At 32.1% G+C, this 25,294-nt stretch overlaps 1 protein-coding gene across 11 annotated transcripts in view; it reads right to left on the reverse strand.

Annotated features, from left to right (window-relative positions):
- NBEA (neurobeachin) overlaps positions 1–25,294 on the reverse strand; it is a 536,625-nt gene that overhangs the window by 366,231 nt on the left and 145,100 nt on the right. For 8 of the 11 annotated variants that reach the window (XM_032496315.1, XM_006182655.3, XM_032496312.1 and 5 more), the window contains 8 exons: positions 22,565–23,581; positions 20,660–20,877; positions 18,260–18,413; positions 12,693–12,701; positions 10,145–10,325; positions 8,291–8,421; positions 5,079–5,186; positions 1,008–1,176 (listed from right to left, as the gene is read on the reverse strand). In XM_032496315.1, coding sequence (XP_032352206.1) covers positions 1,008–1,176; positions 5,079–5,186; positions 8,291–8,421; positions 10,145–10,325; positions 12,693–12,701; positions 18,260–18,413; positions 20,660–20,877; positions 22,565–23,581 — 1,987 coding nt within the window. The remainder of the gene's footprint in view (positions 1–1,007; positions 1,177–5,078; positions 5,187–8,290; positions 8,422–10,144; positions 10,326–12,692; positions 12,702–18,259; positions 18,414–20,659; positions 20,878–22,564; positions 23,582–25,294) is intronic. The other 3 variants (XM_032496317.1, XM_032496318.1, XM_032496310.1) reach the window with 1 other exon arrangement.

Genomic DNA, 25,294 nt, shown 5'->3' on the forward strand with positions numbered 1-25,294 from the left:
ATGTACTTAAAATAAATACAGCATGCAACACCACAGTACTGTAGTTAAACATCTGTATTTCCACAACAGTAATGAAATGTAAATGAAATATGACATGATTATGGAAGATAAAATGCAGAGATTTGACCACTAATTTCTACTTATTTTTAAAATATTCATTTTATTTATATATCATATGAATTTATTTAGGAAAGGTAATTTTATTACAAATTAATCCAGTGGTACAGGAAATAACCACTGGTTATTACAGTTACACTGCAAACAACAGAGAAATAATCTTGATGTAAACACCTGGCAGGAAATGCAATTGATAAAAGGAACCCCATGATATTAAAATATTAATTGCCAGAAAATGTGTTAATCATTTTCAAGTAGAGGAGACAAAGCTAATAATACACAAACTCCTACAACATGAACATCTTCTATAATGAGAAAGACATGACCCAAGATTTGGGGTCATTGCTGTCTACAAGTCTTTGTTTTGTATAAAGTTTAGAATGTATGTTTAATTATGAATTGCTAATGTAATATTTAGATACTGAAATAACTATACACAGTGAAAGAAAGGGAAAAAAGGAAGAAAGAAAGAAAAAGAAAGAGGGATGCTATCTTTGAACTTGGCTGTAAAGATTTCTATTTTGGCTTATTGTTGGTCATGAACTAACTACTCTGTTAGGACTGTCTATTTGCATTTGTTTATAAAGGTTAAAAATAACATTTAAAATATATGAGTTATTTTCACGTTAAATGGGAGTATAAATGATTTGTATTAATAAATGGAAAACTTAAAACCAAAAATCTCTGAACAAATGAGAATATAGTAAATATTATGGAAATATTCATACATTTTTATGTAATTTAAAATACCAGATTGGCACTTATATACCACCTACTTACAAATCTTTGAGGTTATTATGACTAGGACCAGTTTAAAGTCTGGATGTAAAAATGAAATAAGAGAGATAAATGATGATGAAAATTCAAATAATTAGACAAATATTAAGTACCTGTACTTGTTGGCGAATTTATTTCTTGTCTGATGTTTCTACCTGGCTGGCTTCCAGCTCTTGCAGTCTCTCGCTGGGGCTCCAAAATGTCACGATACTTGGAAACCATCAGAACGGAGATGAAGTAAACGACAGCTAGCGCTAAGAACTGCGCCTGCTTACTATCGTCCTGCGTGAAACCAAAGGGCAGCTTGACACTCAAAATTTTAAAGTATAAATTCTAAAGAGTACAGAAAGCTATTCCTGTTCCATTTTCTGTATGGAAGCAAAATATGACATTTAACTTTTATTAAAACTTGCTAGGTATGTATATATATATTATTGTTTAATAACTATCACTTAAGTCTAGATGCAGAACTCCAGAAATATATCCTGATAGGCTGAAATGTAACTTCAAAATATGAGAATGTTAAAATTTTGCTGAATGTGCCACAAAATTTTATTCTTTGTCCTCTTCACCCCTATTATCCATTACTTTCGTAACAACTGAGAATGAATGTTTATGAAATATGCAGATGGTACAACCTTGAAAAGAATAATTTAATGGCTGGATAAAAAAGTCAAGAGTTTCAAATGTTGTAACAAAAAATTAACAGAATAAAATTACAATGGGAATACACATACAATTCTAACATCACTATTTGAGCAGGAAACAATATGCGTAAAAAAAAGAAAGATAAAAATGGGGATGCATAAAACATGAATTTTATACAAGTTCAGTATGAGCTAAAAGTGTGACATGGCATCTTAAGAAAAAGCTAATGCAATGTTTGACTATATAAACAGATAAAAAGAAGTAACGGTCCCAATATTCTGCACTGGAAACCTCTAAAACATTGCCAGTATTTGAGGATCCCAATTTCAAAAGCTTAGGGACAAATGGAGTTTTTCCAGGGGAGAACAGCAAAGTGTAAAAGGTCTGAAAAAGATGGGCCAAGTTAGGATAAAAAGAATAGTTTTTAAAAAGCAGATTGCAGTCTAGTAAGGAAGATATTAAGTATGCTTTACAAAAATATAAAGAGCTGCATATAACCTTGAGAGCTCTATCCATAAAGCCTAGACAATCATCCTACAGGGAAAAACTGTTGAGAAGGCAAATTTAAATGATTTCTAACACTACTTCCAAATTAGACCGTTATCTAAGGAATCATACACAAATGGCTATTAAGCCTGTTTTCTAGGCTAGGTAAAATTGATGCTTCAAACCGAAACAGCAAGTAATTACTGTGGCCCACGGATAGCAGGCAAAAAGTAGCATGCTGGGAATAAGGAAAACAAACACACATTGACACCTAGTGTCTCCAAAACAGGCACTTTATAATTTTACATCATTTAAGCACAATGTGAACAAGATTCAAAATTTATATGCAGTTGTCAGAAAAGAAAGCAAATGAGAAATATTTACTGATGATTTATACTATGAAGCAGAATTAGTACAGCTAGTGGAGAAAATGACCAAAGTAGATTAATTTTGTTATGAAATATTATGAATTTAGTATTTCATATTCTGTGGGTAATAGACAGCTTTTCTATATACATATACATCACATATTATACACAGTATATTTTCCTTAGAAATCTAATTTTTGATCTTACTTGCTTTTGAAATTAAGACAACTAAAAATGACTATTGATTCATAAAAATTTCAAAAGTCAAGGAGAAATCTGAGTATATCTACAATTGACTATAAAGTATAGCAGTTGTAAATTATATTTGTTATATGAATTTCTGAATTTCAGAGATTATTTACAATGAAAAAAAGAAATGTGTCTTAGATTATGAAGTATGCTTTGAAAAAATCTACCTTGGGATTCTGACTTTCACACTAGCTGTGTCACCTCAATGTTTCTGAACCTTAACTTTCTCTTAACCTTTTACTGGAAGCTTAGGATAATATATATTGTGTCTCATACACAGTATAAACTCAGTGAACACAAGTTATGTTACCTTGATCATGTTTGGAAGGTACACCTGAAACACTACTTCCCTTCCTTCAGGGAGAAAGGTAATAAGCACCACTGCTTGATTATCCAACATAGATGTAAAACATGTATGAATATTAGAATAATTATCATAATCTACCTCAATAACCCAATGCAGAATTTACTAACAATTTAAATGCAACGTCACTCTTACCAAAAACCCCTTCTACATTAGGTCTGAGTGAGTCTCCTGGAGATGAAGACATGCTCCTTGTTTAAATCATCCTTCATTTAAAACAAAAAAACATTCTTTCCATAACACATTTTTTTCAGGATAAATAATTCCCATTTCTAAACGGTTAAACTGTTAGTAAGTAATTCTCTTCCACGTCCGGATTCAACTCCAGATTATGGAGAGTTTCTTTCTTACATCATGGTTTTTATGCTATTATGTCTTTAATCTCCTATTTTTAAAAATTCCTTTATTTTTTGCTAATTACAAAAACAGGTTTATTACAGAAAATTTGAAAATACAAAAAACCTACCAAACAAAAACTGTTTACCTAGAGATAATAGCTGGTAACATTTTGGTGTATTTTTCCTAGACTTTTAAAAAAATAAATAAAGGTGCACATGTGCATGTACGTCCACTCAACATACAAATATAGCTTTTGTGTAATATAAATACTTTTGTATAGTGCTGCTTTCTTTTAAAATATATCATAAGCATTTTACATGTCACTAAGTTCTCCTCAAAATTATGATTTTAATAGCTACATGGTTTCTTGCTAAATGAATATACTATGATTTATTAAGCTCTATGTTGGATATTTATAATGTTGTCAATTTTCCTGTAGGCAGCTCTGATGAGCACATGAGGTTAAATAGCTTGAGTAGAACCACTGGTCATCAGCATCAATATTTCTAAGATTTTAACACACATTGATGAACAGCTATTCAGAAAGTGTATCCAGTTTATACTCCTACCAGTGATAAGTGATGGAGCATGTTTCAGTTCACTCTTGTAATAATAGGTATTATTATACAAAAATTTTTGTTTATTTAATAGTAAAAATATCTCACTGTTATATTAATTTGCATTTCTTTGACTACTGGCAATACTAGCTTTTAAATCATGTGTTTGTTACCTTGTTTTTCATATTTTATGTTCACTGCCTATTCTTCTGTTGGTATGTTTCTAAATTTCCTAGTGATTTATAAAAACTGTTATATATTTAAGAGAGTGACAATTTTTTCTATCCCATATACCATGCAGCATTATGCTGTTTTTAAATATATTTTAACCACTTTCTCAAGTATAAAGTACTCCATCCAATTTATTGTTAAATGTAAATTTAAATCTAACATGTAACATGTTACATGTAAAATGTAACATGTTAAATGTAAATTTAAAATGTAAAATATAAACTTCCTTCTACGTTTCATAAATCATCAATTAAAATAAGATAAACAGGATCCAAAATGGCTAGTAAACTAGTAACCAGATTAAGGAGCACTGCCGATAATGAGTCTGCTGTGAAATGCTTTGTATGCTTCTACACAACTTGTGGAAAGGCCAATTTTATTTTTACTTACTATGAATAAGTGATCATATATTGGGAGGGTTCCATGAAACCATTTCTGTAAGCTTTCTTTTTCCTTAAGCTTTATTAAGCAACTTAACTCAAATTCCCGTTGATAAGTATATTTTTAAATGCAGATTCTTCTCTCAAAAGTAACTGCCCCTCAAAGTAATTGCCAATAACACCTTAATGAATTAATTCCTTCTATCCACAATACAAGGAACATCGATAACAATACATTCAGTATCTAGAGATGGAGCAAGGAATTCCAAAAGACAGGAGTAGCAGATTCAAGATAAAGTCAATTATAATTTGCAAAGTTATTCCATTTCTTAGTATACATACAAATGAAACAACATTGTCACATTATTAAAAATTACATATCAATAAGTTTTCAGAGAAAGCTAAACGCAACCATTTTACAAACAGAAGTATTTTATAAACCTACAATCCCTGACACTAGGGCATTTAGTTTTAACATGCAGCTTTCTTCTAAATTTTAAATTATTTTACACAAATGTCAGTGGAAAGCTTTCTTCTGGAAAATCAGGCGGGCATAACTTACCACATCCCGAAAGACAACAGCACGAAGGCGATTGATATCCACATCCTGAAGAAGTCTATCGGGATCCTTAATCGGAGACAGGTTACCTGGAACATTCTCTAGGGGAGTCTTGAAAAAAGACAGAATTTTGAAAAAATAGTATACTGCAGAAACTTATATAGCAGTATACTTTCTAATCTCTTTAATTTAGGCATTAAGCTGGCCCGATTCTTCCCTTCCCCTCATCACTGAACACTCACTGACAGCCATGCTCTATTACCAAGCCTCTCCCGTTCCCCTCTACTCTTGTCCTGCTTTCGCTTCCTAGTGTTCTTCCCGTTCTTTATCAGCACAGCTACCACTATAGACTCAGAAAGGCTGGGAGACTGTGGCAGAAGATTGATCTTATACTCTGGGCTCAAATCTCCGCTATGTGACCTCAAGCTTGTAACTACATTTTTGTGAGCTTCACATTCTGTACCTCTAGTTAATAAATCTCTTTGAGTCATCGGGTTCATTTATCCATCATGCTTTTATAATGTATGAGATTATTATATTACATTATTACATGAGCTTTCATGTGTGTAAGCATTTCATGATCTACAAAAAGTTAGAAATGGTAACAAAAAAATTTAGTTGTAGCCTTAATATTAAAGCTGAAAGATATTAAAGATAATCACCTTAAAAATCCTTCCTATAGTTGAAGATACAAAAATCCACAAGTTTTAGGTAATATGTCACACAGCAAACTTGTGAGACAGAATTCTGAAACCCAACCTAGCATTTTTTCACTTACAAAATATGTTAAAAATTGTGCGGATTAAATTAGATGATATATGTAAAGTACCAAATACAATTCCTACACATAGAGTAATTTGTTACTCTAATTAAAAATAAGTAATAAGCCTCCTTCTATTTCTCTATAAGCCTCAATTATGCTACTTCACTCTTAAATTAAGACGTTTGATTCCTTTGCAGCACAGCATAGTGGAAAGAGTATGGTATTTGAAGGTTGATAGTTATTTGGCTTCCTTCACAATTCCAAAATTTACCAGCCATATGACCTTAGGTGAGATATTTAACCTCTCTGAATCTCAGCTATATCTAAATAATAGGCTAATTATCTTTATCACAGGATGATTAAAGAAAGAATACACTATTAATAGCATAGATGAAAAAATTTATATAATTTTAATTTATACACTATTTTACAGTTTATAAAGTATTTACATGTCCATAATCTGAGACTTTTTTATAGGAAAAGCTTATATCATTGCTCTTTTTTACAAAGTAGGAAAAATGAGGCCTGATGAAAATGTGTAGCTAATGCAAGTCCACACAGGTTAGTAATACACCAAAATTAACTATGAATTTACTTACTCAGTTGCCACACTAAAAATGCATAAAAACAGGGAGAAAACCCAACTAGGTTCACTGATTCTCTATTCTGAAAGGTGTTTTTGTACCAACTCAAATTTTCCCCTAGTATTTCTATATCCATCACTTATCCATTTTTCATTGCCAAAGTCTTGCTAGAGAGACACTGAATAGCTCAACAAAGTTACTATGAATTTCCCTCTCACTGAGCTTTTCTGTCCATTTTCTATAATCATCAGTGTGATGCTTGATTTGACAGACTTGAAAAACTCCCTATTGTCCACTGACAGAAACCTTTAAAATCTAAGTTCTCAAAAATACTAATTTATTCACTTCATGAGTATATATACGGAGTAGCTAACTCCTAGAGAGAGGAAGGGAATTAGTATTAATTGACTTTTCACTGCATTTCTGGAATTACTAAGTACTTCAACACATTATTGTGTTTTATTTAATTCATACAAATACCTTATAAATTAAGATATATACCCATTTTAAAGACTGGAAAACTAAGGCACAGGAGACTAAGGAATTGGTCTTGGGTCACAAAACCACAAAGTGGTAGAGCCAGGGTACAAAGTCAGAATTGTCTGATTCCAGACTTTGTGCTCTTTTGATAAAGTACCCATAGGGCCATACACGGTGTATATTTATAATTACAAATGTGTATAAGATATGGACATGTCCTCAAGTAACGTACGGTCTCCTATCCCTACACAAATAACATGAAACATTACTGCTGATGTGTTTATATTTAATTTTCTAAGCAACGGAGAACCTTGTCAGCAGTTAAATAATATATGGCCTAATTATTTCAGGAATGTTTCTCTAACAGTAATGAAAAAGTGAGGTTGCAATACAATTATACTAAATGTGTGGTTGTTTTGCTTGAAAGCTGCAGAAGTTTGAAGCCACAGAACTTTTAATGAATTAAACTTTTACTTCATGTCTTCACTCATTGAGCAAAAAACCACTGTGTCGCTATCAAACATCTAATATAAATACAGCAAGTGATAAGAGGCCTACTGGATTTTAAGAAAATATCAAACAGAGGAACCTCCCCTAGCTTGGGGTGCCAGTGAAGCTATCAGAAAACGTTTCCCTCAGAGAGTTAAACTTAAGCTAAGGCCAAGAGTGGAACAGATGCAATGGAGTGAAAAATAAGGATGGACATTTCAAGAAAAGGGAAGCTATGCCAAAGTCTAAAGATTAAAAAAAAAATTCTTCTGATGAACTGCATGAAGTCTACAATGTGACTAGAATGGTAAAAGCAAGGGTCAGGAGATCCAAGCTGTAGCTGAAGTTAAGCAAGGGTCAGTTATGTAGGACCTAAAAGTCCTGTAACTGCAACTCTGGAAGTGATGCAAATGGTCAGCTAAACATACAACAAAGAGAACTAACAGAATGAGAACCACTGAGGCATTCCAAGATACTGTAAACCATTCATTCATTTTACGAGCATTCAATACATTTTTGTTGAATATTATGGGACTTTTAACCCCCAAAGCATATCCATTTAAAAAGTACATTATTCACAAATTGAACTCTGTGAGAATATATGTAACTATTAAAAATAGTAATAATTAAAAACTCTTCAGTGCTATGAATATAATCCTTATAAGAACCCTACGAAGTAGAAATTACCAGTATCTTCATTTAGTAACCACAAACTACCAGTCTCAGAGAGGTTAAGTAATCTTGGTAACAATTCTGAAGAGGAGAAGCCAGAACTGGACTGTATAGCCATCCGATTATCAAGCCCTCACTCTTCCATGAAGTGATACCATGTCACTTTGTTTTCATAAACTTAAAAAAAAAATTATAAATTATACTGAACAGAGAAAATGTCTAATTACCTTGGAAGCTGCTGTGGCAGTCACACCTTGGGGAGCTTCTTGAGGTTTACTGCTTCCATGGGAAGGTTTGGTCCCCCTGTCTCTCTGTCTCTGCCGACATTCTAAACAGTTTCTCACAGCAACACAGCAAACTTTTTTAAAAAACAAAAACATTTTATTAATATAAACTATTGACTTTGACACGTTTTAAATTTTTTTTAATTTTATTAATATAAACTATTGACTTTGACATATTTAAAAAATTTTTTCTTCCATTTTCTCCATCCCATTATTCTTCTTCAAATCAATCAGATTAATAAATGTTTTTTAATTATAAAATGCAGTAATGAAAAGTACATACAAAACATTCATGAAGTCAAAAAATAAAAACAAATTACCCGTAAACTACTAATCAGCTGAAGAAACAGAATTTTATGAGGGCCTCTGAAGTTCCCAGTATATCCTTTCTTACTCTATCCCCTTCAACCCTTCAAAATTCTGGAATTAATGGATCAATAAAAATTTTTAAAAACTTACTCACATTTGATAATTTTTTAAATAATAAGGATATTGTCCTTATTTGACTATCTTGGTGACCATATAGGGTACAACACTGCCAAGTCAGGCGATAATTGTCAAGTCTCACAAGTCTCAAAATCCACCTGTCTTCATGGTAAGAAAGCCTACGGCCTTTGTCAACAAGCATTCAGGAAGAACAAGCTTTTCATTCACTGACTTATTTTAAGAAGCAGTAAAGCATAGTAATAAACAGTACAAATTTTGGAATCAGGCCATCTGAGTTTGAATCCTGGCTATAAGTTGTGTGGTCTTGGGTCAGCCGTTTAAACTATCTGTGCCTCAGTTTCCTCATTAGAAAATGAGTATATACTGATTAACTGAATCAGTATATGAAAAATCCTTGGACAGTAAACAGCACATATCGATATATAATTGCTTCATTATTATTCACTTACAAAACTTGACTGTGGATGATAAAAACTAAATCTGCTAGGAATCATTACAACAAAAATGAAATCAGCAGTAAAGCCTTGGAATATATTCAGAAATAAAGGTTTAACCAAATAAATGCTGTTTTCAAGACACTGAGGCATTAAAAAAATATTTGTCTTTCTCACAAAGTTCAATCTGTCACCTATTGTTAAATAACAACAGAAATGCTTGTGATGGCCCGCTGTAAATTTTCCCACACCCCCTGGTTGACAGAGGGATCTCTTTGTGGTCAATCTCTCCCTTACAATGGATAGGAAATGGTTCCTCTCAGGAAAATACAAAAAAGCAAAACAACATAAAGAGCATGTTTCATTCCATTATTCTTAAAGCAAGTTCTTACTCCTTCCTTGGTTGAGAAACAACCTCTCCCCTGAAACTACAGACGTGTAGATTTTTACACAGTTTGTTAAATTATGGGTAAAAAGACAACGTATCAAGGATGTTGGCAGAGTCGATTTTATCCTTTAGCATTACATGCATAAAACTATGTCATTAGTTTCCTAATAAGCTTGTAGGCTCAGGACAGCTATCCTCTGTTTTAGTTTACCAAAAAAAGGATTCATAAATGGATTTACATTAAAATCACTTTAATGAAAAATGTTATAGTCCTACTGTGTTTGAAACAATTCAAAATATATTTGACTTTATTGCAAATTATAATCCATTAAAGATCAATCCCATAAAATCTCCAATGTGAAGATACTATGATTTTTCAGTTTAGGAATTCTGAAGAATTACAAGGTAATCTTTACATTACATAATCATCAAAGTATATCATTAATACTTTATGTATCACAGAGCATTAAAAAAAAAACAACCTGTAGGTTATTATTTAACATGTGGTGTTATTCTTAATAGACTTACCAAGCCTTAGGCACTGTCGCATTAAACCTCCAGAAGACATGTTTTTTTCAGCTTCAATCTCACTAAAATTTAGAGAGCTAGCAAATACAAGTACATCAACCATGGCCATCAATCGGCTGAGGAAAGTTACTGCTGTCTCAGCTGACATGCCTTGCGTCACTTCAATATTTTCCAATTCCGTCTTTAAGAAAGTAGAAAATTTAAGCCTTGTTTAAAATTTGGAAATAAAATACATGTATATACATACTTCAGATTAACAGTAGTTTAGTATATTTTGTAAACAAAGTAAGTTATAAATCATAAACTAATTCCACGTATCACAAGAGCTGGTTATCAAATTTAATCAGTTTACCCAGAAATTATCCTTAAATAAAAGAAACGTCTATTTTTAAAATCAATGTTATATTTAAACATCATTACTTATAGAAACTATGTTCCAAACCTAAGATCATTTCATAAAGATATTTAGAAATAATCACGTGCATGTATTTATACCAGTTTTGTTCTATTTTTTTAGTTAACAAAGACAAAAAAATTGATAATTCTTTCCTAAAATATCACTCTCATTTATAAAATGATATGAACTAATTTTTCTTTCCCATAAATGTATGATGAGTAACAGGAAAGATATATGGCACTTTCATTTGGCATCAAAATGAGACAACTGTCAGATTAGAATGTATGACAATTTCTTATCCATTTCAGAATGTGAAGCTACTAGGTATCCTGCATGTATGGTAAAAATTTAAGGTAAAAATACTCAAGAAGGTAATTAATTCCTCTTCTGATATTAATTTACAACCTATACAAGACACTCGCAATAAGAAAAATCAGTAGTGTTCTAGATTGGTGAAGCTGTACTTTCACTAAAATAAAGTCTATAGTAAAATATAATTTCCCGCTTTGAAAGGGAATCCACAAAGTATTCTGTCTCGTAAGATGTCCAGCTTTGTCTTTTATAAGCAATAGCAACATTTCTTATTTTACTTTTCATTGTGAACTATAGAACAGTTTAATTATTTTGGTTCATTGTGATTAGGCCTCATTTTCTCAGTGCCTCAAAAACAGAAAAGTAAGGAATGCCTTATAAATAAAAAATATCACTTTTTAAATTTTCTTAAAATGGGCACACTAGCCGTATTGATTAACCTTACTTCTGCATCAAATGATAAATTCAGCTATACAGTAAGCATATTTTATAGGCTACCTGCTCCTATTTAAGGTCTCATTTTGACATTATTTATACTCTTCATTCTACTTAAACATATTGCTATTCACATTAGCATGTGTCAGCAGGAACACTGAGTTAAAACACACACACACACACACACACACCTCAAACACTTCTTGTGTACAACGTGAATAAGAAAAATGATAGCTGACTCCACTGCAAGCACTATATAACTGAACTCAATTATAAGTGGAGTATAAAATGTAGTCTTTCTCCCTTCCGTGTAACATCAAAATAGTGTTACAATCATTCTCTCTAAGAGGAGCTTGAAAATAGACAAAAATTTGTTTTCAATTGATTTACATTATGCCAATTCGGTATCCACGGCCTAAAGAAATGATTCATTCATTACTTGGAGTTTAAAAAATAAAGATCCCTTATTTCCTAGTACTTCACTGATATGCAGCATCATTTCATAGCATGAATTAAAAATCTGTGACCACGACACACTAGTATATAATAAAAGTCAAAAAATTAGTTTTATATAAAGCCTTCTTTTAAACATGTTATCAATATAAGTGTGTTATAATGGGCTGGAAGTCCGGCCATTGCTGAGGTCTATCAAACATCCTGAAAAATTTTCAAAATACTAGAATTTTAGGATATCTATACATGCATTCTCACAGAAATTCTTCATTATTTTGAATTACTAAAATTATGAGAAATTTAACTCATTTTACTAATTAATGATCTTATTTTTAAGTCTTTTGGGGTCTAAAAGGCCTAAGCTTCAAAGAATGTTTTCATTTTTAAATGAGTAAATTATAAACAGAAATTATAAACAGAGTTATTAGTCAACCATGTAATTTGCCAAATTGTTATTTTTGACTAAGCAAAATAAGAAAGCTTTTTATTTTAAAATTTTAACACAACCAGTAACCTAAAAGGGAGTTCTTATTAATTCTATGTAAAAGTAAATTATAAATATGAAGAAATGTTACATAAATATCATAACATAGGTTTAATGTAGATTAATAAAGATTACCCACTTATGATTATTATTAAATCTTAACATAATATTCCATCCAATTTTCTTTCATTGGAACCAGTTAGCACTTGATTGTACATATGACTGAAATACTGTTGTTTTCACTCTATTACAATAGTTTAGTCTAAAGATTACTGTGAATAATAAAAAATTAATTCATCAGTGCATTGAGAAAATAATCCTCCTACTGAGTCTTCTAAACATATCAAAGTATACTTAATGTTAAAGATGGTATGGAAACTCAAAGTATAACTAAGTCAAAAATTTCATAAATAAGCAAAAATAAAATTTAAAACTGAAAACCTGAAAATTACTTAAGCAATACTAACCTTAGAACCCTGGACATGCATTAGACAAAACAGACAACAGACCAAAAAAGTACAAGAAAAGGAAATTATTAAAATTAAATGAAAATACAATGTAAAATTGAAACACAAAATAATATACTAAAATTATATTTGATTATTTTATTAAAAGCAAAAATTCTCAGAAGAGATATTCATTTTATAAATTACATATGATTAAAATTAAATATCAAATAGACTTATATTTATTTTTTCATTACGGTAACTGCCCAAATAATATCTATGTAAACAGAGTTCATATACTAGAAATTATGCATATTCTACTTTACAAAATAAATATCTTTTCCTAGAAGATGACTAAGGAAACATTTCAATAAATAAAATAACAATGTCTCTGTAAAGGCCCTGAATCAGTACTGGTTTAAGCAGAAATGACTTAGGAAAATAAACTATACCAACCTACCGGAATTTTCATTAAGGAATCATGTCATTTTGTTTCTTAACATATTTGGAACCTTTTCTATAGACCAAAACCCCCAGGAGTTAATAACATAATAAAATATTTAAGTGATTCTAACTTAAAAACTGCTTTCCCTTGCTAGAAAAGAACTTATTGATACACTAAACAAGGTGGCATGTGAACAAAGATAATCGCATAGATATCACACTAAGTTTCAGAGTCTTATTAAGAATTATATTCAATATATTAAAAATTTGGATAGAATTAAGTTTCATAATAAAAGTCATCAACTGTTTCCATTCTCTGCTTTTTGACAATGTACGTGAGCATAAATTTCAAAATACACTATTTTCATGGTACATTGTATAGGAAAACATACAAAAGCATCCTGAGAATACTGAAGTATAATCAGTGTTACAAGATAAACAAACAAACAAAAAATACTAGTTTCTCCAAATCTATTAGCTACATATCCTGATAATGATAAGAAAATGCAAACTAAAATTAAGACCTTGTCATCATTTTTGACAGAAAAAGTTGTTCTTCTTTCTTATGATTATGAAACTATTAGGAAAGCCAGAAATATCAGTCTCTATTATTTGTCTATAACAGAGAAAATGAAAGCATACAGTACATGACACCAAATTATATTCTAAACATCCAGTGTTCTGGATGGTTGACCAAAATGGTCAACTTAAAATGATTATGCAATTTGTAGTTGATACGTGTTCTTTGCTTCTCTTTATTTTTTTCTCTAATTCCTTGCTTTCATTCATGACCAACTTGATCAATGTACAGAATATAAATGACAATTCAAGTGACTAGTCATAGAAACATTAACTTCAAAAACTCAACAAGAACAACAAAAATAATACTTCTTCCCCAAATCAAAGACTTGGTCAAACTACACACTGAAATCAGGTCTATTTTTCTTCCTGACTACTGAAGTTAAAACTATTTCTCTAATTTAGAGACTTGAAACTATTTTATTTTTGTAATTTATTTTCTATGCAATATAAGATTTTCAGTAATCTAGGTAAAACTGAAACTCCAAAAAATCCTACTCCTTCAACGAATTTTAAGTTCGAGGTGTCATTATAATACAAACACTGTATATCTATATTCTTTTTTCCGTAAGGTTTCCATTGAAATATTTCCTTACAAGTAAGATTAAGCAGCTCAAAATTTCTCACATAACACTGCAACAGCAATACACAAATGTTACCCTTAGCACAGATTACTGTATTCATATAAGGTCCAAGGGCAGAAAACAGACCACTACTATGCCAATCCCATGGAGATAGCAGATAAAAAGATCACACCACTTTAGACTTTTGCCATCAAAATGGATCACCTATAATAACTAAATTTGTCTCAACTATCCTATTTTAAATTTCAGAATTCTGAATGGGACAGGCTTGTTGCATAAATAGGAAGATTATTCTATCATGATACAAATCTGAATAAAAGGTTCCAAAAGGAAGTGAAGGAGGGAAACACTCAGTAAAAGCCTTCTCCATCCAGTGGTATTACTTAACTTAATTTTCCCAAACTCTCTGATGGGTAAGTAAAAGTAACACCATTAAAATGAAGAAACTGAGGTTGAGGTCACATCTAGTAAGTAGTAGAACCCAGGCTAAAATATAGATTTACCTCATGATAAAACCTATATGCCTCCATTAAATCATAACTTCAGAAAAGTCGTGTCTAGGACTCGCTGATTATTGGAAAATAATTTTGTTTTTGATGAAAAGGAGTATACTGTCTGAGATCCACACTTATATTGAGAAATTGGAAAGACATTTTCATGGGTTGAATTTTTAATAGAGAATTATAAAGAACATTTAACATTCTACTTACCCTTTCAAAATTAAGTACAATTTCAATGTTAGATGTATCAAAGCTAAAAAAATTTAGTATGGCTGCATGTGAAAATGTTACACACCTTCTAATAAAACATAGTGACCACAACAATCAGTAAAATTGTTTTAAAAAAGTAAACTACAGTAAATGATCATTAAGTCAAATGCAAGCTCTTGATTAACAGGAAATAATAAATATATCTTAAGCTCTAAATACTGAATTTTCAATGGTCAGCAATAAGTTATAAAGTTTCATACCAAAATAAAATTTAGTTTAAAACTAAAACTATACTGCGACATTTGTATTTTATGCGAAAATGGTACTGTAAGTCAGTGGTCAGCAAACTAGGACCCACGTGCCAAAGATAAATGAAGTTTCACTGACACACCCACACCTGCTCCTCTACGTGATGGTGTATTGCTGCTTTTGCAAAACTAGCAGATTTGAGTAGTTAGGACAGAACATATAGCCCACAAAACTGAAAATATTTACTATATGATCCATATACAGAATAAGTTTGCCATCCACTGCAATACCATTATTACTCTTACTTATTTGTCAAATACATATCTGTATATAATGTATAAATATTTTGAAAAACTTCACACACCTAAACAAAATTACAGATCACTCAAAGGTTAGTTGCAAATGTTTGTATCTCTCATTACATATCTAGGATTGACATTCTAAAGGCATCTACATGACAGTGTTTCCCTTTGATAATCTGTATGCTGTCAATGTTTCCTTTTTCACTCATTCTATATAAAATTCTCTTTTGACTTTTTATATTTTAAATCTAAGTCAAAAAGTTCTCTATCTTCCATTTTAATGTCTTTTTTTACTCAACTTCCCCCTTCCTAATTATTTCCCTCTACTACATTACAGTTTTTAGCAAGAATATTATACAACCAAGTAATAGAAAACATGACTCAACAGTCGGCACCAACCATGTTTTCTACCAGAATGAAATGGGAGAAAAGGGTCTCTTTGTTTCTTTTAGGGAAGCAATTTATCAAAGAACATAAAATAAGCTATGTTGCACAATGAAGCATCAGTACAATTAGTTAATGGACCAAAATAACAGATTCTAGAGACAGAGACAATGAAGAAAAGTTTCTACAATTGAATGAATTCACAAGTCTGTTGAGAACAGTCTAAAAAATAAGTAAAACAGTTTCAAATTCCACTACAGTGGTTTTAGAACTGCACAGGTGTTAATTTTGGAAGTCAAACCTCAAAATGTCATTATCTTCATTAGGAGATAAAAAATAAGTAAATTTAGGTAGCAATATAGTATTTAAACCATAATGTTTATTGATAGGTTATTAGATTAATTTAGTATTTATCTTGATAGAGAGCTTTTAGTTTAAAACTTTGGAATACTATTTAGTAATGTGAATATTTCAAATCTAGACACATTTTAATGTCTACTGCTAATTTTATATAAAGATCATTTTTGTTCTACAGAAAATCTTAAAGCAATACTATATTTTAAAGAAAATTTCAGTATAACCTTTAAAAATTTCCTGACAACAAATTATAATTTATAAGATATGAAAGAAAATTTAAACAATGAAGAAAAATGCCAGGATGAAACATTGATTAATTTTGTTTTTGATGTATAAAAGAGAGGGAAAAAACCCCTCTTCCTGCCCAAGTATTAGAATGCATTCTTTATATATATTTTATTATTAAAGTATAGTCAGTTTACAATGTTGTGTGATAGAATGTATTTTCTTAAATTATACACAATTCTCAATTTACCAGAATTTGATACATGTCATGAGAGGAAATCAGAGATTAAAGAGAAGGGATGGTATGTTAACCTCGCAGGCTATCTGCACTCTTCACACACCATTAACTATTTTTCTTCCCGCTTCCACTTCCTCGGTCAGTTACTAATTCCATTTAGTCCGTAAAGAACTGTTCTGGGGCTCTCCCTCCTGAACTAGCCTTCTTGCCTTTGGAGACTCTTTAATAAATATTCGGATGATATAGAAGTATGTATGCCTGTGAAGGGGAGGTGTATTGAGGATACATTCTTTTGATGCTAATATTTAAGTTTCAATGCTGCTTTGGGGATGGTGGCATTGACAACGGGACAGTGAGAAAAAGAGTCAAGTAGGAAAAGCTTGTTAATGATGAAATAAAGCCAGAGATCAATTTGGAAAGGACTGTCTCATCAAGTAAACATCTTAACAAAACAGTAAGTTTCTCTCTGGAAAAAGGATACATATGGGCTAACGGATAAGTTTCCAACATGACAGCAAGAACACAGTTAATATGGGAAGCCAGGTTCCATGTTCTTTCCCAGCTGAGCAATTAGTGGAGTGTGTTCTGTTTTATTTTTTAGTATGAACCAGAGATATTTTTAAATGACTCTTGAAATATAGTTATTCTTATTTAACTATTACACTTTAACTGACATATAAATAACATTAAATGCCTTTTAAACATATATATTAAAATACTTTAATGTCTTATATGTAGACAAGTCTATATTTTTAAAAAATGTATGTTGACTCAATAAATCAAATCAGATGAAAATGCTATAAGATGCCATATGACTAACAAAAGTTTGTGAGGTTTTTAAGGATTATGAAATTTTTCTAATGCAGAAAAAATGTTATTTATACTTAGCGGAAGTACCTAAGTTTTAAATAAGAAACACTCTAAGAACTCATTTGATACCCTTTTTGAGGCAAATTAATGGCTTCAAGATTAAATCTCAGAGAACAGAAACATACAACTCCTATATATAGTTTAAAATAATATTAAGTTTAAAAATATTTCAAGTAGTTCATATCAGACTGCATATCTAATTATACCTTTTTCTAAATTTAGATTCAGGACTGTGATTATTCTACAACAACCATGTACTTTAGAACTTAAAGATCTACAGAACTAGGATTTTGACGGTTTATTACAATGTATATTTGGAGAGATAAACAATATATAGAAAATAAAGCTAAATCCTTTATGGTCACAGCTCTTCTGAGAAGTATTTTTATAAACACACATAGCTGGAACCCAACACTGACAATTAAAAGAGATAAGAATATATATATACACACACACACATATATATATCTGAATATATATATATGAGATAAGAATATATATATATATACAATTTTAAATTATATGGTTTAAAAGTTTCCTTAGGTGAACAAGTGTTAAAATTCATGTTTACAAAACGTACCACCACTGACCTGCTCTAGAGATGTAATTATAAAACATAACCACTAGATGGAAGCAAAGTACTTACAGTTGGTGATGTAGCAGCTGAGAGCAAAGGTAAAATTCCTCCACAAGCAATGATGATGTTGTCTACCATTTGGGAAATGAGGTGAATGGTGTTATGTACAAAAATAATGTTTTCATTGCTATTGACAAAATCCATTACAGACTTTGTGGAATGGCTAAAATAGCAGAAAAACAAAACACAAATTAACATTTCTTTGGTTTAAAAAAAAGAAGTTAAGGCTACATTTTATAAAGATATTTTTCAAGTAAAAAATAAGAGCTAGGCAAATTTAAAATAGAGCTATTAGAAGAGAAAATAATTTACCATTAAGATATCATATTACTAAAAACAGCACTCATCTCTGCATGGATTTTTTGTGTATGTACCCAAGTACATTAACTCATTGCTTTGTTTCACTTAAAAAACTCAGTGTATTAACTAGATTCAAAGACATATGACTAGGTCAATTAATTTGGCTAAAAGAATATATTTTGTTTTATACTGAAAGGGAGAACAAGTGGATAGTTAACTGACAATTTGATCCAGCAGCAGAGTGCAGCTCCTGCTCTCACCAGCCATACTGAAAGTGTATACTGTTGGTCACAGAAGAGAGGTGATAGGGGGAGTATAAATGAATGGGTAAAAATTCAAGTACTTACTGAATAAAAAAGGGAAAAAGATCTCAAAGGTCAGCAGTGAACCTCTGCTACACAAAACATACAATTCCCAGATGCCCAGAGAAACTACACTGCTTCAGTTTGCTGTCAGTCAAGAATATGAACTATTTTCTAACAGAAAAAAAAAAGATTACTCCATGATCAAATTTAAGTCAATGATTCTCATCTTTTTAGAACTGCAAAATATCATCTATTATATCTTAGATCTCAAGATGTTATCCTGTCTTAAAAATTAAAGTGCTATCTATCTTTAAATTTTAATTACTTAGAATTCTATTTGGGAAATTTTATGAGAGCCCATGAAAGAAAACACAGAAAGACACACACTATGTTAAGGCAAGGAAAGCTGAGTATCAGTCACCTGGGGGCTACTGATATTGTAATTAATAAATTACACCTCTTATCTCCATACTTTGATATTCATGTTAACATGAATGTATTTCACAGTATTCCAATCTCCTTATTTACCATCACCAGGTAATTTAGCACATCAATGGAAAGACCATTGCATCTATCATTGCTTCTGCAGACTAAGGACAAACTGACCAAATAAAATGAGAACTAAAATCTTTCTATGCCAGACACTGATTGCTTCTATGATAGTCATTCCTGATTCCCTGTTAAAACAATCTAGATTGTGTTCTATCATTGAGCTAGGTCAGGTAAAGGAAAGACTGGCTTCACCATAGCTACTAGGTTTGTAACCAGGACTGCGCTTATGTAGGCCTGACTGACTCAAGAAGAGCACAGGATCCTGCTGACAAGTGAGACCTAACAGGGAAATTTCTTCAGGGGCTTCTTTTAGGAAAATAATAAAGAAGAAGAGAAGAGGAGGAAGAGGACAAGAAAGAGGAGAGAGAGGAGGAGGAGGGAGAGGAAGACACGGAACAGGAGGAAGGAAGAAGGGAAAGAAAGAGAAAGAAGAGTCCTGGCTTGGTAAGTTCCCTGTGTTGAACTGAAGCTGGGAGCAGAAGCCTCCTCTGAATCTTAGAAGGGAAATAAGGAGAAGCAGAGAGGCGCACTCGCTGATGGGGGGGGGGGTGCTCCAGTACATACAGCCATCAAATCCCTATTTTATCTGCATGAACATGTAAATGACACTCTCAAAATGATTAATTTATTGCATATTTGCCGTTAGAAAATTAAATTGAAAGTGAGGTAAGGTAATTTTTTAAATTATGTAGAATTGTTTTGTTTTAATTTAGTAAATTTATTTAAACTTAAATAAAACAATTGAACTATGTTTTTTACTTTGTTTTCTTTAAATGAGTATATTTGAACTGATACCCACTTGCCACTTAAATGGTGTAAGTTCTAAAAACATGTCATAAGGTAATTATAAATTTTATTTTAACATTATATGTTATAATCTTTTTACCAAAAATATATGTACTATATAGTATTAATTTTAACAGAAAAAGATAAAAATGTGGAAATTACTTTGAACCAATACTGAACCTTTTTTTTGGTTAAATCTCTTTTTCATATAGAATAGGCAATGCCGGATTTTGCTTTGTAATTGTCTTAAGCCTAAATTCTTGGATACCTTTTAATTTGAGATACCCAGCCTTATAGCCATTATGAAAATATCTATGTTTCCATAAAAATTTCAATGTTTGATTATTTTTGATAGATTTAATTTGTGAGATTTTTAATGATACGTCTCTTTTAGTTGATGCTACTCATTTAAAATATTCATTTTTTCAAGCGAAAGTAGTCATTTATAGAAAAAAAGTGTTCCTACCTCCTCCAAACATGTACATCTGTTTCTAACGCAAACAGCAGATCGGTGAGCAGCCGCTGGTGCATGGGCGACCATTTAAACTCAGGAATACGGAACATCGTCGTGCGTGGGCCTGGGCTGAACTGGCGCCGCTGCTCCTCGGTCATCGGCATTCCTCGAAATCCTAGATCCACTCGGAGATCTCTATCTTGCTGTGTGATAGACCGACCCTGAACAGCCTAGAGACAGACGAGGTGAACGTGTGTAGAATGCAAAAGAAATAGCTGATTTCAAAATGAAAACAGTGAGTACAGTTAACTGGGTAAAGCTTCTGTATCTGACTACAGTAGGTTAGTATATTTTACATATATTATGCACCTGGTGACTCCCTGCAAATAACACTTTTTGAGAAGAAAAGGCTACTCTTACTATTTTTATTTTGCCATTTCAGAAACTAGACAAGGTAACTAACTACTTAAGTTTAACACCACAGTTCTCATTGCAAACCGGATCCTCCTCAGTCCTCTTAATGCGTCCTTACATTAGACCATGTGTCCTTATGAAAGTGAGCATATACGCTAGTGCAGGATACTGGGTCTATGTCACCAACTAGTTCTAATTAGAAACACAAGACTAAAAGAAATATTACTTGAACAGATTCCAGTTAACTTCAAAGCCTGCTTTACTCACAGTATTTCAATTTAGAAAAACACACACATTTTATAAGTTAGAAAACCAGATAAATGCCTGTGAAATCTGAGTGAAAACCAGGCAAGTCTAGTGTTTACTATGCTCAGTAAACAATACACCATGCTTTCCATTGTTTTAAACCTGCCCTTAATTCAATATCCCTATCCCCTGCAAATTATCACTATAGTACAACCGCCACAAAATGGAAATTGGAAGTAGTTAATAGAGAAAAAAGTAAAAATACCTTTTCCACACGAAGAACATATTTTCAAAGAATCTTATTAGAGCACAAAGACACCAGTGAGGTGTGGCTTACTCTCTGTGTCATAACTCTAATGGACACATGTTAAATTCTTCTTTGATGACATTAAAAGGTGAATGAAAAACCCAGACAACCAACAACAAAAAATAAATCATTAAGGGTTAAGTTTTCTTCAGCTCTTAACCATAATTTAGCCTAGAAAACAAGTAAGTAGAAACCAAAAGCTCCACAGTTATATCAACGTCGGAAAACCCTGCCTGTTTTTAGCTTTGGCATGCTGAGGTCACAAGTACAGCACCACCATTTCCTCACCAACTAAGTCTTTAGTTTTCTCATACCGATACCTATCCATGTGGTTGTAAAAGAAACTTCTCACTGCTAATATTCCAAGTTTCTCAGCCATGTTACCGACCTCACAGGGCTACTGTCAGGATTAAATCTGAAAACATACAGCACAGTGCCTGGAACACGGGAAGCACCTGAAAATAACAGTCCCCCTTTCCCTTCCCCTTCATTTCATTTACCAGCTCCATCTGGGCTCCAAGTCCTCTTTTCTATAATCCACAGAGTAGGGTCGGGCCTGAAGCTTGAAAGGTTAAATTAATCAAGTATTCAGAATGAAGATCTCAAGTACAAATGTGTCAATGTAGTCACAGAACCATAAAACGTTACAAGTGATAGAGGCCTTAAAGGTCATATTTCAAGCGGTACAACCTCTTGTACCATTTTAAAAAATTCAGGCCCAGAGAGGTTGAGCAAAGTTACACAGACAGTATGCGACAGTTGGATATATGATTCAGATATTTTAGGTTTCTTTTACCTAAACCAACCACCACACCACTCCATTTTATACATTACTATTACACCACAATTACACATAAACACGGTGTAACTAGTAAGAAACCACTCTGCTTTGGCGCTGACAACTCCATATCTACTCAGTGCATTTTTAGAATGCAGGTAGGATGACTCACTTGTGTTGTAGCAGTGGTCTGGATTTTTCGGATTTCCTTTCCTGATTCTTTGCCATCGTCAGATCTCTCAGTGTCTGAAATTATACTTCCTGCATCAACATTAGGTACAATTTTGCTGCCAGAAGATTCAGTTTCCAGAGTCGTAGCAGTCATTTCAGCATACTCTAACCCTTTAGATGATGACGCCAGGTCTCTTTCAGAAATACTGCTCATTCCATCTGAAGTTGTATGGATTTTGAACTCTTTTTCTTCTATTATACTTGATGTACAAGTTAAGTCTACACTACCGGTCATGTGAGCAAGTAATCCAAGATCATCACCAACACCAAGATGTACTTGTGTGTCCTGAATATTTGGAATTATGTGATTGCTGGAAAGTTCAGGAAGGAGTTTCTCCTCCTGTTTGGGTATTTTATCAAAGAGAAATGATGAGCTACTGTTGGGAAGTTCATCCTTCTCATCTGCTAATGTTATCAATGGACCATTATCCTTTTCTTCATTTTTTTTAATGATACCAACACTTCCATGTACATTGTTCTGGAGTTTCTCAACAGCAGCACTATATACATTATCCAACAAAGATTCAACCTCCACGAGAGCACCATTCTCTCCACCTACTAGAGTCTCTGGTGATAAATCCATATCATCAAGCTTTACTTCTGTTGCTTCCACTTTCTCTGCTTTTATGTCAACTAAAAGATCATGCACTTCCACATGCACACCACTTCCTGGTCTATCTGCATTTCCAAGAATATCATCCGACACTTTTGTTGACATGAGCAGGTCTCTAGTATCTGTGCTGACAGGGTAATCTGTCTCACTTTCTGGGCTCTGGCTTTGTGAAAGGTCTTCGATCTCTCGAATTTCCATTCCACCTTTTGCTCCTGTTGTCTGTGATGAAAGACCAGAGATGGTGCTCACATTCCCTTTCTTTCCCTTTTTAATGTTTTCCTCCTCTTGTCTCTGATATTCCTCGTACATTTTGGCTAGGTATTCCTTATGTGCTTCATAAGTGACCTTAGAAATAGGTAAAGAACACATTAAGACATTCTGTATAAATTAAGAAGAAAAAAATTATACAAAGAAAATCATCATAATAGCAAAAATGGTGCTAATAATTTTAAAATTTCAAATACAGTGGATATTAATCCTAAGACAAATGCTTAGTTTCATCAAGAACTGGAATATCATCAAAACAGTCATATATGACTTATTATTTGACTTGGCAAGAGACACAGGTAGGTAAACTAGCAATATTAAAGTTTTAAATAAAATGATCTATTCTTTTTGGTTAAGTATTTCAATGTTAAGCTAGTTAATATGCCAGCTGAACTTCTAAATATTTGAGTTATCTGAGCTAAAATAGAGAACTGGCTACTAATATACAATGTCCAAAGGACTATTACTATATCAGTTTTCACCATCTATTACTCATATGTGTGCCTACTGCAACAAATGAGGTCAAAAATAACACATATCTATAAATAAATACATTTATAAACTGTTAAAACATTATAATTTTATCTTTATATAGGCTACTATAATTTGTTACTTTGCATAGGCTTGTTTAGGAATAATCAGGATATACATTTCTTGCACAAAGATTTACAATAAGTTTTCCTATAAAATACTATTTTCAAGCTTATTAATGAAATTATAAAAGTGAGGTGCCAAGATATTATAAAATGTAAATATGTAACAGAAATAAAAGGTCTTCTAAAATTTAAAAAAACTTCAAAATCCTTCCTTATAGACACATATGACATTAGTTTATATTTAAGTGATAGGATGACAGAATTTTAGGTTGAGGGACATTCCTCTGAAGATTATCTTAATACAAAACCCTTTATTTTATGGAAAAGGAAATCAAGTTCCAAAACCAGGGGCTGGCAAACTATGGCCCATGGGTTATACCCGCTGATAACCTGTTGCTTTGTAAGTAAAGTTCTGTTACAGCCACGTTCATTCCTTACATTTTGTCTGTAGCTATTTTCACACTGCATGAGAGCTGAGTAGCTTCATCAGAGGCTGCACAGCCCACAAACCTAAAATATTAACTGTCTGTACCTTTAGAAACATCTTTCTAATCCCTGCCCGGAGGACTAAATGACTTTCCCAAAGCCAACAAAACTGAATTGTGGCACAGACTGGAGCAAAAGCCAACTTCTGACACCCAGGGTCTTTTCATGGCACCACATGATGAGAAATCTTAACTCTGAATTTCCAGAATCTAATGTGTACATACTGTAAATTTTAATTTACTACTTCTTTTTATCAAAAATCAGACAATATTTAAAATGTAAATAAACATATAGATTCTTAAGATTAAAAATAAAGATAATGCAATGAAAAACAACACTAAGCTTGAATACTTTAAACATATTATTCACTTAGAAATAAAAACAATTTCTGATTACTCTTTAAAAGGCTTTATAAGTATACTTCAGATTCTGTTTCATGAAACATTCTTTTAAGAACTAGTAGGTTTGTTTTAGTTAAAAGACTCAAGTGTAAGTTCTCAGATCTACTATAAAACATATGTATGACGGTCACCTTTGGAACCTAAAATTCCTAACTTACATACTCAAAGTTTCAATTATATGATCTTCAATTATATGATACTGCAAGCTTTAAAGGTGTATGAACCCAAGAAGAAAAACAAAAACAGAAAAGAAAGGAAACTGGGATAAAGGAATCAGCCATAATGCAAGATGCCCACAAGATGGCACC

This window comes from Camelus ferus, chromosome 14, assembly GCF_009834535.1.
Source record: "Camelus ferus isolate YT-003-E chromosome 14, BCGSAC_Cfer_1.0, whole genome shotgun sequence".
Taxonomy (NCBI): domain Eukaryota; kingdom Metazoa; phylum Chordata; class Mammalia; order Artiodactyla; family Camelidae; genus Camelus; species Camelus ferus.